The sequence below is a fragment of the Gavia stellata genome, chromosome 6, assembly GCF_030936135.1.
Source record: "Gavia stellata isolate bGavSte3 chromosome 6, bGavSte3.hap2, whole genome shotgun sequence".
NCBI classification, from domain to species: domain Eukaryota; kingdom Metazoa; phylum Chordata; class Aves; order Gaviiformes; family Gaviidae; genus Gavia; species Gavia stellata.
In genome coordinates this window covers 28,808,351-28,821,539 of record NC_082599.1, presented here as the reverse complement: position 1 = coordinate 28,821,539, position 13,189 = coordinate 28,808,351, and the positions used below count along the sequence as shown (strand labels likewise).

The 13,189-nt window shown below is 36.5% G+C and overlaps 1 protein-coding gene across 2 annotated transcripts in view; it reads left to right on the top strand.

Annotated features, from left to right (window-relative positions):
• The window catches only part of COL28A1 (collagen type XXVIII alpha 1 chain), an 88,800-nt gene that overhangs the window by 33,526 nt on the left and 42,085 nt on the right, over positions 1-13,189 (top strand). For both annotated transcript variants that reach the window (XR_009484029.1, XM_059818385.1), the window contains exons 21-25: positions 224-295; positions 936-1,004; positions 3,760-3,828; positions 8,171-8,239; positions 10,421-10,489. Coding sequence is in view for 1 of the 2 variants with exons in the window: in XM_059818385.1 (XP_059674368.1) it covers positions 224-295; positions 936-1,004; positions 3,760-3,828; positions 8,171-8,239; positions 10,421-10,489 (348 nt within the window). In the remaining variant the exon portion in view is untranslated. The remainder of the gene's footprint in view (positions 1-223; positions 296-935; positions 1,005-3,759; positions 3,829-8,170; positions 8,240-10,420; positions 10,490-13,189) is intronic.

The window sequence follows — 13,189 nt, the reverse complement described above, 5'->3', positions numbered from 1 at the left end:
GGAAAGATGTTATTAGTAGACAGACAGCTTTTATTTCCTACCTGGTTAAATTTAGGGCATTTGGGGCAGATTCTAGAACTGAGTGGGATTTCAGTTGGAGTGGAGCATCTAAATACCTTACTAATGATGGGCGTCATTATTGTTATGTTTTTGGTTATTTGTGTATCTCCCAGTTGGGAATGAATTTTTGCTGTGATTGAAAAAAAAGGTTTGTTTTCATCAGGGTGACCCTGGAGAAAAAGGATCCCAAGGATTGATTGGTTACAAAGGAGTACAAGGCCCAGCTGGACCAAAAGTAAGCTTATTCCTCCAGGGTAACCCTTCACTTTGTGTTTTATAAAAGAATCTATGGAATTTATGTAAAGTTCAAATTTCTCAAGCATCTGATGCTTGGAGACTTAACAGAACAAAGGAAAAGCAGAAGTGTTTCCATCCTCCATCCTGAATGACACAAAAGTCCCAAGGAGAAAAAGAATAGCTAAACATGTAATAACAGATCTTACAGTTATGCATGAGCATTGAGAAGCTAAATTAAAGTTGTTCAAGTGATTCTAACCATGAGCATTTCACAAATTTTTACTTTGAAACGCTAACTTTCCATTGTAATATTTTGTGAGTGTCACTCTGAATGATAAGGAAATTGAAATAATACAAGTGTTCTGGTTATTCCATTGGCTTTGTAAGCCAGACACAAAAAATTATTTAAAGTTAAAAAATCAAATACAGGGTTCAACCAATAGTTATTTGAAATGTCAAACTTGGACCAGCTTTCACAAGAATAAGTTGATTTATGTTTTTTCCCAAATATCGTCTATTTTGTAGATAGATCTATATTGTAGATAATTTTATAATATAAAATGTTGAAAAAACTTTTTGCTACTTGTGCAGAAAATGAAACTGTCTGTTTAAATCTAGATGATACCATTTTGTAACAGGGTGAACCAGGAGAGAGAGGACCACCTGGTGTTGCTGCACCATCTATTCAGGGACCTGCTGGACCAAAGGTGCTTACTTGATATGTATTTGCTGGAGACCAGAGATTGGAAAATTTCTAGTGCACATTTCTGTCAAAATTAAAAGACTATAAGTTAAAGAAGTTTAAATTCCTTGTTGTAGTAAGAAAGATGACTGAATTTTAGGAATAAGGACTGAAAAGTACTGAAAAAACAGAGAGTGTTTGGGGGCCCTTTAACAGGATGCTGAACTTAGTACGTGTTATTGCCTCCTGAAGCCATTTGTTAAAAAAAAAATAAATAAATCCTTATTACATTTCTGTTGTGTTTTGGCCCCTCCTGTGAAATTAATCACTTTTTAAAGTTTTTTTTTTTTTTTCAAATTTACTACGCATTTTTTTTCTTAGACAGTGACAGTAAATCCTTGCAGGAATGTGTCTATGTATACTTCTAGGGAATTATATGCTGAACTAGATGATTTTTTGGAGCTGAATGTTTGTATGTCACTTCCAAGTGAACAGCTGGCCTGTAGATAGTACTTCAAATGAAATGTCATATACGAGATAGCTAGAGCTACATCCATCTCATTTTCTCTATGGGGAAAATGTGTCTGAAATGAGTGGGACTTGTCCTGCTGAGTAAAATAAGCAGATTCAGCAACAGTAAAGCTAATTTTGAAGGTTTTAAAAACATTTGAAAATTCACTACCACCCCATTTTTATTTTAAGAATAAAATAGTTGCTGTTTTTATAATATGTCAGTTAACTTCAACTTTAATTGATGCTTTTCAGCTTTGGTGATAGTTTTTAGGGTAGAGAAATCACTAATGTATATGCTATTGCTCTGAAGTAATTTCATCCCCATTTTTCTTCATCCTTAAAAATACGTGTGCCCCTTCCCCCAAGCACATGTAGGTATTGTACATACAATGTACTCATCAGCCTGGCAACAGAACATCACAGAGGGCTAGGATGTGGTTTGGACTTGTCTGTACATGGAGGAGGAAGGAAGAAGGGAATGCAAGCTCAGGGTACACCTGGAGTAAAAATGCAACCACAGAGGAGAAAGAAGGGAGAGGATTGTGGGGTGCTCATATCTCTTACATTGGTTTAAAACCATAATAATGTGCCAAACTTTATGTCAGGAAAATATAAGTGGCGTGCTATAAGGCACAGGTTGTATGAAGACAGGTTTCACTACACTGGTCTTCCTTCTTCACATTTTCCTGGTTACTGTGACATTGTTTAATAGACTAGTAAGTAAGTCAAGATTGTGTATTGATAAAATTCATGCTGAAGAATAAGAACTTTGTAGGCTTTATTGGCTTTTTCACTATGATCTTATGCTGTTCAGTACAGTTCATATCACTTTCATAGCAGATGGGCCACAATCCAAAATCCACTGAAGTCTGTAGGAGTTTTTTCAAACTCTTTACTAAATTTTAGATCAGGGCTTTTATGTGCAGTGGCTGATGTGAGAAAACAAGTATTTTGGATAGTTATAAAATGCAAGTTGATTTTTAGAAAATATACAAAACTTTGTCTCTTTAGCTCCGTAATAATTTCTTTGTTTAAACGAATATCTGCTATGTTTCTGACAATTGCTCAATAATGTAACAGGCTACACAGGTCTGTTTTCTCTCTCCACTGTGGAAGGTACAATGATTACTAGTAATTGTGGTCTTGGAACATCCTGATATCTGCACTAGTGAAGCCAGACATTATAAATTTCTAATGCAGGGAATATGCATGTTTTTCAAAGCTGGAAGTTATCATGGTCTGGGGTCTTTTTAGTACATCTCTAAGTATTTGATGTAGTAGCGGGTGACTGCTGGAGGTCTTAATTCCTGGACAGCCATGGTTGTGTCACTGGAAATTTATTTATTTTAAGCTACACCCACATTTGGGGATTAGAGTTTTATTTCCCTTGACAGCCATTATGCTGTTACTAATATGGAGACAATAACATTACATAGTTGTTTTTTTCTCATATTCCTTTCTCATGGTTACAGCTGCTTTGTGGTTTTGATAGAACATTTGATCTGCATTCCCTAGTGAATGTTCCCTGAAATACTGCCTGTCCTCACTAGTGTCAAAAATTGCAAAAGTTTCATTGAAAATTGAAATTTACTTTTTAAGATTCTTAATGTAAAGTAAAACATCTGTTGCCATAGATTAAACACTAGAAGGAGCCACATTTTGCTCTGTGAAGGGATAACATGAGGAACTTGAATTCTAAGCATGATTGCTTTCCAGGAAAGCCACTGACAGAGCTAAGATTACCAAACAATTGTACAGGGTAATAGTTAAGGAAAAACTCAAGTTTCTTCCTGTGTGTTCAGAATGTGGAGCTTACAATTTTGAAGTGCTGTGCCATTGCTTCTGTAGCCTTTCTAAACATACTCTGCATCAGCACTTGTCTTTGAATTTCTTTGCTATTCTCCACGTGCTCTGGCAGAAACAAGGTTATGCAGCCTTGCTTGTGTGGGCAAAAGCAGGCAGAAGCCACATGTGAGTCTGGCCACTGAAACTGAATTATGATATACAACCTTCAGTTGAAAACTAAAGCTGTCAAGTTTTTCTTCAAGGCAGAACAAACTCTTTGACACAGCTGGGGAGAAGCAAAAGTATAAGAGAGGTCAGAATCAAGGTAGTAGAAGCTTCCTCTAGAAATACCGATTTCATATTACCTAGCTCAATAATTGTCGCTGTCAGAAAGAATTGAATACTTGTTCTTTTCTGCAAAACTTCAGAAATTAAAACTGAAGATAATGAATATGGTTTTGGATTTGTTTCTTTTTGGATAGGGGGATCCAGGACCCAAGGGGCCACCAGGAGATGATGGACTTCCTGGAAATTCAATAATGGGACCAACGGTAAGAGTTTTTAGAGAAACATGGAAAATAAAAAAACATGAGACATACGCCAAACTATTGTGAAAATGTAGAAACCACTTGAACAACGTTTTCAGGAAAGTAACTGACCAATTCTTCAACTTTTCCATCATTACAGGTTGTCTATTTTTAAAAATAAACTTACTATCTTTTCAAAGAAGAAACACAAAATAGATTAAATAACTAGTCCAGTGTGCCTCTCCCTGCAAAATTCCCTCAGGAAGTCTTCATTAGGAAGGTAGCTCTTCAAATTCATCTCCATCTTTAATTATCTCATGTGGTCTTTTATACCTCTGTATGGGCAATATGCTCTTTACTGAGCATAAACTGAGAGGTATTCATTATTTTAACAGTGATATTTCAGTATTACCAACCTTGCACATTCAAAAACATAAGTAAGACCCAAAAGAAAGACTTCAAAAAATAGATCTTTTGGAAGTACTTACTTGCATATGAGTTACAGAATAGGATTTACTTGGTTATATCATTTACATTTTTAACTTCAACACCAAGAATGGAGTACAGTAGTCTGTAGCAGGATTGCTGTGCTCACTGTTTAAGCCTTTAGTGGTTAACTGGCAAGATCAACACACAAGTGAAAGACCAGAGATAAAACTGAGGATTCAGTGGTAACACAGAGACTGCAGTCTTTTCAAGAGCGAGAGACAGAAAAACTCTCCTGTGTAGTACACGTGAGTTGACATAAGGCTGCTTGAAGAAAAAGGTGAGACCAAGGACGTTGCCTGTGGGAAATAAGTTAGAGGAAAAGGATATAGAATCATTTGCAAAGGGTGAAATTTATGGGGTTTTTATCACTGTTGAACAGTGAAGTGACCTTTTCAAAGAATGGTTCTATCTCTCCTGTTTCTTAAGTGGTAATAGTAGTTCAGGATGACTGTTAGATACATAAAGTTATGACTGCTTTTCCTCCTTGCATAATGCATTACAGTTATCAGCACGGAATTTTGTCTGATATTTTATCACCAAATTACTCAAACCCTTAAGTAGGGTTTTTCCTCAACTCCTTGGAATTGCCTTTCATTTAACTAATCAGAGTAATATGGCATCGTTAGAAAACAATGCCACTCATCTTCTACATTATTTAAGAATAAACTGAAAAGTGCAGTCCCTAGAACAGATCCCATGTCCTCTACTGCAAAAACTGGATATATTTCCTTTTACTTTGCAGCTTTCACCTCCTCCCCTCTAACGCATTTTATGATATCATATTGTACTTTCATCAGTCATGATCTGGGTTGAAGCTTTCTATAAGCCTTCTGCCACTTGTGATAAGGAGGGAATAGTTCAGGAAGACTTCTTTCAGTGTTTGGGAAAGGTACCATTCTTGTGATCTCCTTTCCAGACTGAAATCAGGAACCTTTTTAATAAACCTCTTTTTTTTTTTTTTTTTCCTTCACATTTACCATATCTGCACATAAAATGTGCCACTCAATTCCACTGTTTCACTTCTTAGGAATATAGGTGATAGACCCAAATTCAGAGACCAATTAGTTTATGTGTACCTAACACAATGTAGTTCAAAATAAAGCAACTTAATGCAATAACTTTTGTGTGATAACATTTTAGGAATACCAATAGTGCTTTATCCCGGCTTGACAGACTTCTACCAGTACACCTACCAAAGAATGCTGGATAGCACATTGATCCACATGCATTCAGTAGCTTGTACTTTTGAATTTTCAGAAACTAAATTTATTTACTTTGTCTATAATCTAGAATGCTACTTCACTTTGTTTTTCTTATAAAAAGACGTGATGAACATGACTTAATTGTCCAATCATATATTTAATCATTTAGGTTTAGATTATGGAAGTTATTTTTTTTCTTAACAATGACCATAGACACAAGATTTATGTTTGTATTTTGTTTACCTTTTTTTTTTTTTTTTCTTTGAAAGACTGTAGAAGCAACTATTTCTATATTACTGCTTCAGATTACTTTAAAACCTGCCCTGGAAAGGTTGGCAAAGTAGATGAATTAATTCAGCATGCCATCTGTGACATCAATGGTACATGCCTTGTTGCCGGTGTGCTGACTTAGAGTGAGTCACAGACCCCACAAAACTGTGGAAAGCAGTAATCACAGAATTGCTCCTTGGCCATGTCTTGTGTATTTTCAGTGCAGCTATTAGGAAAATTAAAACTAAATAATCTGGACTAGAGAGCTGTTTCTTACAGCAGATTTGGTCATAGATTTGACTTAAGTAGATTTATAGCTGTGTTACTAATGGCAAAACCAGCCGCTTGACAAAATCCCAGTTCTTACAGAAGAGAATGTGTTAACATGTATTTGATATTTACAATGGTCTGCTAAGATTAAATGAAAACATCTGTTTGGCTGTTCTTTACTGTAGTGGAATTAGAAGTAAAAATAGAGATTAACTCATAATCCATGGTTTCCTTTCTTGTTTAAAAAAATGTTGTTATGTATTTCTAAAACATTTCTCATTTTATCCACCATTTGAGAACTATGACCTTTAAGAATGAGGAAGAAGTAAAATTGGCTTTCCATTATAAAGCTATTTATGAACTATAAGCACACTCGTTGGTTAAATTTTCACAGAACTGGATCAGAATTCCATCATTTGAAATTTAGGAAACATGAAGAAACATCTTCCAGGGCTGATACAGTTTGAATCTGGTGGTCAGATTGTGTTTAAAGTCTTCCAGTGAAACTATCCCTTTGGACTGGAGAATAGGAGAGATTCATACAGGAGTGACCTACCATGTACAGTTTCCTTCAAGCATAACTTATGCTTGCACCTCTATCCCAAATTCCATCTTAAAGTGGTTTCAGGGTTTCATTTTAACCAGGACATTGAGTCTACCTAGTCTTTCTTCATTCACTTAACTCCTAACCTAAACCTGTGATGTATACCTTTAGGAGGGCCAAAGCAGCTCTTTAATTTTTCCTTGACAGGGCTCAATTGGTTAAGAAGATCTGATTGTTTATGTCTGTGGTAGAGATATTCATGGGACAGGAAATTTGGACCCAAAGTCTGGTTTTGTTGGATATCTAACTAGAACATGAGTTGGTTTGTTCTCCAGTCATGGACACTGTATTCAGACAGATGAACTGCTGAGATCTGAGCTGCTATCAGGACTCCATTCATGGTTTCTTGAAGCATTGTGTTATTGCAGAAATTTCCAGGCACAATGTACTGATGAAGCAGCAGTTTTCAGTCATTTGTAGTTTCTTTTTTCTAGCTGTTTATTTTTACTGGAATAGACAGGGAAATACTGGCTATTTGTATGCAGTTATTCTTCAGGATATGTTATCTGTATGTGTATTAACAACTGACACTCCAACACTCTACAGGAGGGTCCATGTACATTTCTTGGTTCTGTGGGACTGAGTGAAGGGAGTACACTTCTCCCTGTATGGCCATATACATAGCGTGCTTAGGAGTGGGGTGGATGTGTGACCTACAGGTATTGATAAGGATTTCCAATTGGCGGTGCTGTCATGTGAACATCTACAGTCAGACTGCCAGCATATCTTGATGCCTCAAAGTAATATGTTTTCTTTCTGGGTTCTGTGAAGAACAGTCTATTGCAAGCTCAGTTAATTTTCTCATTAAATGTCAGGAGGACGATCACTGGAATGAGAGAAGAGGAAAGGATTGCTCTTTGCTTCTCTTCTGGTCATAAAAGGAAGCATTGAGGTTTTGCAAATGCACAAATCTTTAGTGGGAATCAGTGGAAGAGTCAACAGAAGGAGTGATTGTCTCCTGATACAGAGCATTTTAGGCTAAACTAAGAGAAATACTGCATATTTCATATAACCGGCTGTATTTCTTTCTTTTACTTCTTTCCCTTGTAGAATGCAGTTTTGCTTTACTCTATGAAAAACCCAATGTGATTACCTGGAAGTGCAAAATGTGCAACATATGATAACTTAAGGCTGGCCTATTATGTTTCAGTATTGTTAAATTCATTGTTCAAATGTCAGGACTTACCCCCAAAGTCATAGAAGTTGAGCTTTTTAAAAATAAATTTAATTTTGTATTGGCTGAAGATGAAGTCAATGTTCTGAAGATTTCTCTCTGCAACTACGAATCTAAAAATTAATAATATGCTAATGAAAACTCCTATTTGTCTGAAACCTTAATTTGATCAACTGAAGCAACAATAAAAAAAGCACAAAAATTTCTGAGCTTTGCGAACAAATTGCAAGAGCTGGTAACTGCTATTCTATCTTTCCAAAAGGATATTAAAAAGTTTCCTTACGTATTTGTTAATATTTGTTACATCATGATGATCCCGTTACTGGCACGATGCCTGACTTACTATTTTGTATTTAGGGTAACCGGGGACTACCTGGACTACCTGGACCTCGTGGAGCAAAAGGCGATGGCCACAAAGGTGAAGCTGTAAGTACAATTTTAATTCTGTACTTTGTGTTCTACAAAAAAAAAAAAAAGAATTATTGTGTGATAACTCAGTATTTAGTTACTTAGCTAAGTGCAATTAATCTTCTTTTTCATCCTTTAGCTAATTTAAATATTTCATATATATTTTGAAGTCCTTGCCTGTCCTAGACACAAAGCCAGTTCTACAGGCAGTCAGAACCGGATATGAACTGTTCTCATTTCAGCATCATGAAAGGGCTACCATGTAATTCCATAAAAATCTTCATGGCTGCTCATACATGTTTCATATAATCACTGCTTTGAATTCTTTTCCTTCCCTCCTTCCCTCCCTCCCTTTTCTTTACTGTTCTTTGTTCAAGATCTCTAATAACATCTGCTTGGCCAAATCTTGCGGCCTTCAATTCCTTGGTTTTCTAGCTGCTTTTCATACTGGGGTGTTAAATCCTCTTTTTTGAAGATTACCCCACCCTTGCTTTTCTGATGGTTAGCTCCAGAGGGGGTTAATGCCTGAGTATTCCAGCTGGCACATTCCATTACAAAGGCATATCATCCTAAATTTCAGTCATTCCAAGCCACACAGACATGTTTGACCAGCCTTTCACTAGAAGGTGAAAATACTGTTGCCATCCTTCAACCACCACTTGTCAAACTTCTATTAGCACTGTTTTCTTTATGTCTATAATCCAGCTTTATTTAAAACTACAACCACAAAGGCACTCCCAAATACACTGATGTGGGACCTCAGTGCTTCCAAATAAGTCATGGCTCAGCTCCAATTTCCTAGCATTCAGACTGATCCTGGGAAGATCCTTTGGGATCAGAATTAGTTCAGAGGGCATTCATTCAGAATTCCTGGTGTAATGCCATGTGCCTGACACATTTCACAGCACACAGGCACACTAGACCATCTCAAGACTCCTTGGAGGGTCAAGGAGTGCCAGTAACGGACCCAGACCCATTAAACAGAAGACATGCAAATAAATGAAAAAACCCTACTGTCATCCCAAATAAAAATGCGAAGCGAATGCAAAGGCAGTCATGAAGAAGGCAGTAATGCAAATAGATGACTGACAAACTTTTAGTAGGCTTTAAAATGCCTCATAGGAACTGAATTTTTAAGCTTTACAAGTTAAAATATCTGTTTAAACTATATGAAAAAGAAGTATTGGTAGATACAGAATAAAATGCGTCAGTGAGAAACTGAAAACTTTTCATTTCTAATTAATCAAAGAATTCAAGACAAGCCTGGTTGGGTAACCATTGATTAATAAAACCATACAAATGCTGGTTGTAGTCTGCCCAGTCACAGGATGACAAACTTAACATGTATGCACTTCCTGCATTTCTATTAGTGACTAGACAATAAAAAAAAAGAGCTTTACTCTGCAGTAGTATACCTGAAATCACGTCTGTTCTAGGATTCCCATCTGCAACTGCCATAAGAGTCATGCTTCTCTGCAACTCAATCTCAGGCTTCAGTAACAGCTGGTTGTGTTTCTCCCTGTCACATGAGTGCATGTCCCTGAAATGTGTGAAGGTTCTGTTGTGCTGTAGCGTGCATCTTTACACTTCTAGGGCCGCCTTTCCATGCCCCATGATCTGGAAAGACCAACTTTATAAACCACTGGCAGACATGGACAAGATTTACATAGCTAAGTCTCTGTAGCATGATGGGGCAAAGACATTTGCCCTATGAATGCTGGAGGGGAGGCTGGGGATGCCTCCAACAGCATGAAGGGCAGCTGAAGGGGCTGTGATGGAGTGAGTGGGGAGTTCAGGAGACCAGACTATCAAACAAACACAAATACACCAAAGTATGTTAGGGTTACCAACCCCCAAATTCAGATGGGTTAGCTCTGGTATCCCAGATGTGTAATGTCTGCAGTGTGTGAATCATGGAGCAATGTCTGCTTTCTCACCAGTTTCTCTGAGAGGAGAACAACTCCAATGTTCTTAAGTCAAGAGATGGACTTTTTTCCCACGACTCTGGTAGTATTTTCAGGTTTCCACATGGGACTGAGGATGACTGTTGCTCAGTACACATAGGAAATGTGAAGAATTTGGCAAAATACAGCAAAACCAAAGAGATAGGTGACTATTGCTGAAATTCTCTTCTTTGTTGAAGAACACAATTACTCTTTAGGACAACTACTGACATGCTTTATTCCTCTGTTGTACCAGGGACCTCCAGGACCAGCAGGCCCCCCAGGACCAGCAGGCCCAAAAGGCGTGGGAGATGCCGGACCAAAGGTATTTGTACAATGGTAGTACATGCATTGTACTGACTAGTAGGCAAGGTAGACAAACATCTTCCAAAAAATGCATTAGATTAGAATGGCATATATGTGACATCTCCCACTTTCCATTTCAGTTAAAAGAAAAGTTTGCGACAGACTTTTCTGCCATGATAGATACAAACCAGTTCTTGCTTTATCCCCAGATTTGATGCAAATCTACAGGTTTTCCATACATCCAAAGACGCAGGATGTTTCTAGACGCTGGAGTTTCCATGTGAAAGTCAGAATCCAACACAAGCAGAGTATTGCCTAATAATTATGCACTTCCTTTCTCCTACAGAAGTGCAAGGGACAAGGCCCCAGAGGACTCAGGGGAAATGTTGGTTACGTCGAACTAATGAGATATATTTAAAGTTTCTAGAAATTAATTCCAATGAGAAGACTATAAACCTTCATCTAAAATTATTATTAGTTTAGAGGCAAAACTTGGCAGCAAAAAAAAAAAAAAAGCAAAACCGATAAAGGGATTAGAAATACAACACTGAAACACTTCCGAGTTTTTTTCATAAAACACAGAATAGCTAATTGTTACTAAGTTCTAAGCAGTATGTAATTCACCTAAAAAGTCGCATTGCAATTACTATGTTATAAAAAATTCGAAAAAAGAGACTTAAGACTAAAATCATACGAGAAATTGCTTTAAAATATCCCTTAGAGTGGTTTTATTAATGATTTCCTCACTACATAAGTGAAATAGGAAACAGGCAGCCTGTTGCAGGAGAAAGCAAAATAAATATCGCCCAAACAAGTTTTTTTCCCAAACAGAAGGAACTTTCAACTTCAGTTCCCAGAACGTGAGCCTTCCCATTTAAAATAAACGACAATAATCTCTTAAAAACATATCCATAGTAAAGGAAAATCTGAAGGACATTCATCCTTAGAATGACCTGACCTTAGAATGACCATAAAATGGCCTGACAATGGGATCTGGGAAACCTGGCTTTCTGCTTCTATTCTGAATTACCGCTTATTAATACAAGACATTTCACATAAAGTAATGCAAGGTCTGGCCCATGACACAAACTACTAAAGAACTAAAAGTAATTTTAATTATGTTACTCAATATAGACTTACAGAAAATACATACGACTAAACTAATTAGATTTTTTTATATGAGATCATATCTTTTCAAAATAGAGATATCAGACTTGATACAATACAGTCTTATAAGACATTTTTATTGGTACTACAGAAGACCATTTCATTAAAAGCCTAGAATCTTGTGTGAAAACATTAAGGCAGGTATTGATAAAAGTGTAACTTACAGCTACAGAATGTCTAGGGGCATCATTATGTCTGGAATTCCCCCTCGCTTCCTAAATGCATAATTCTGGAAAGTAGTGTTTCCCAAAGAAAAGGAATTGGAAGGTCATGTCAGGTAATCAAATAAGATGGTTTCCCACTGTGATGCCATGTTTGAAAGATTACAAACCCAGATATATAAATCAGAATTTCAGTGGGAATATAGGGGTTTAATATAAAGAAATCTGAGTTAAACCCAAAATGGAAATAAAAGATTCTGATATTTTTTTAAGTGAAAGGAAACCACTAGAATAATTACAGTGAAATTTCTCACAACTAGAATTTTTAAAATCAATGTTTGTGGTTTTGTTTCTGAAAAGTATCACAAATATACAAGGTATACAGAAATACACTTAGGAAAATCATAGTGCCTGGCTTATATGAGAGATCAAAAAGTGGGTCACAAGTGCCTTTTGTTTTTATAGTCATGAACTCGTGTAATTGCTGGCACAAGCAATTCTTTGGCTGTATAATTATTAGGAAAGCTCCAACCCAGGTCATGAATGATGGAAGTACAATATGGTATCATAAAATGCATTAGAGGGGAGGAGCTGTAAAGTAAAACAAAATATATCAATTTTTTTACAGTGGAGAACATGGGATCTAGTCTTTCTATCACAGTTATTCTTAAACCACTGTAAGTCTTATGATATAATAACTATTTAATTAAATCATAGATTAGCTGTTCTAGAACTTAGAGTTTTCACTTTCAGCTCTAAGCGATGTAAATCATTGCCAGTTGAAGTGAGTTGTTCATATGCCTTTATAAAGACATCAAATCCTTACTTGTCAGTCTCTTCTCCACCTATGAACAGCATAAGAAGTATTACCATCCCGCCAGATCTGTGAGCTGAAGTATATTCACGGTATTAGTAAAGGAGGTTTATTGGTAGTATCTTTTTGTGGAGGAATGTGACCTGTGTTTTGTTAGTTGAACGTTATCAATTAATAATAAATTTGGCAATAGGACAACCTGAATTTGACTGAGCAGAAGTGAAATAGCTGGGACCAAAAGGTGAGGCTCTTATAATTTAATAGTATTTAATTACAACAGGAAATAATATAATGGAATATCTAATAATAGAAACTCTTATCCTAACTCATTATCTATAAAGAAGCCAGCAAAAGATTAGGCAAAGGCACACTGATAAATTGTTACCACTATTCTCATGTGTTGTCTGACAATTTCAGGTCAGATCAGGGCTGTCATGTAAATTAAAAGTATCTTCCTCATTTCCATCAAGTCATCTCCATTGTCACAAAAATTGTCAGAATTGGGTACCTTGATTCTAAGAACCAAATTGTTGAAAAACATGGATGCAAAGGAAGCTGTGTTTTCACAGCTTCCGTA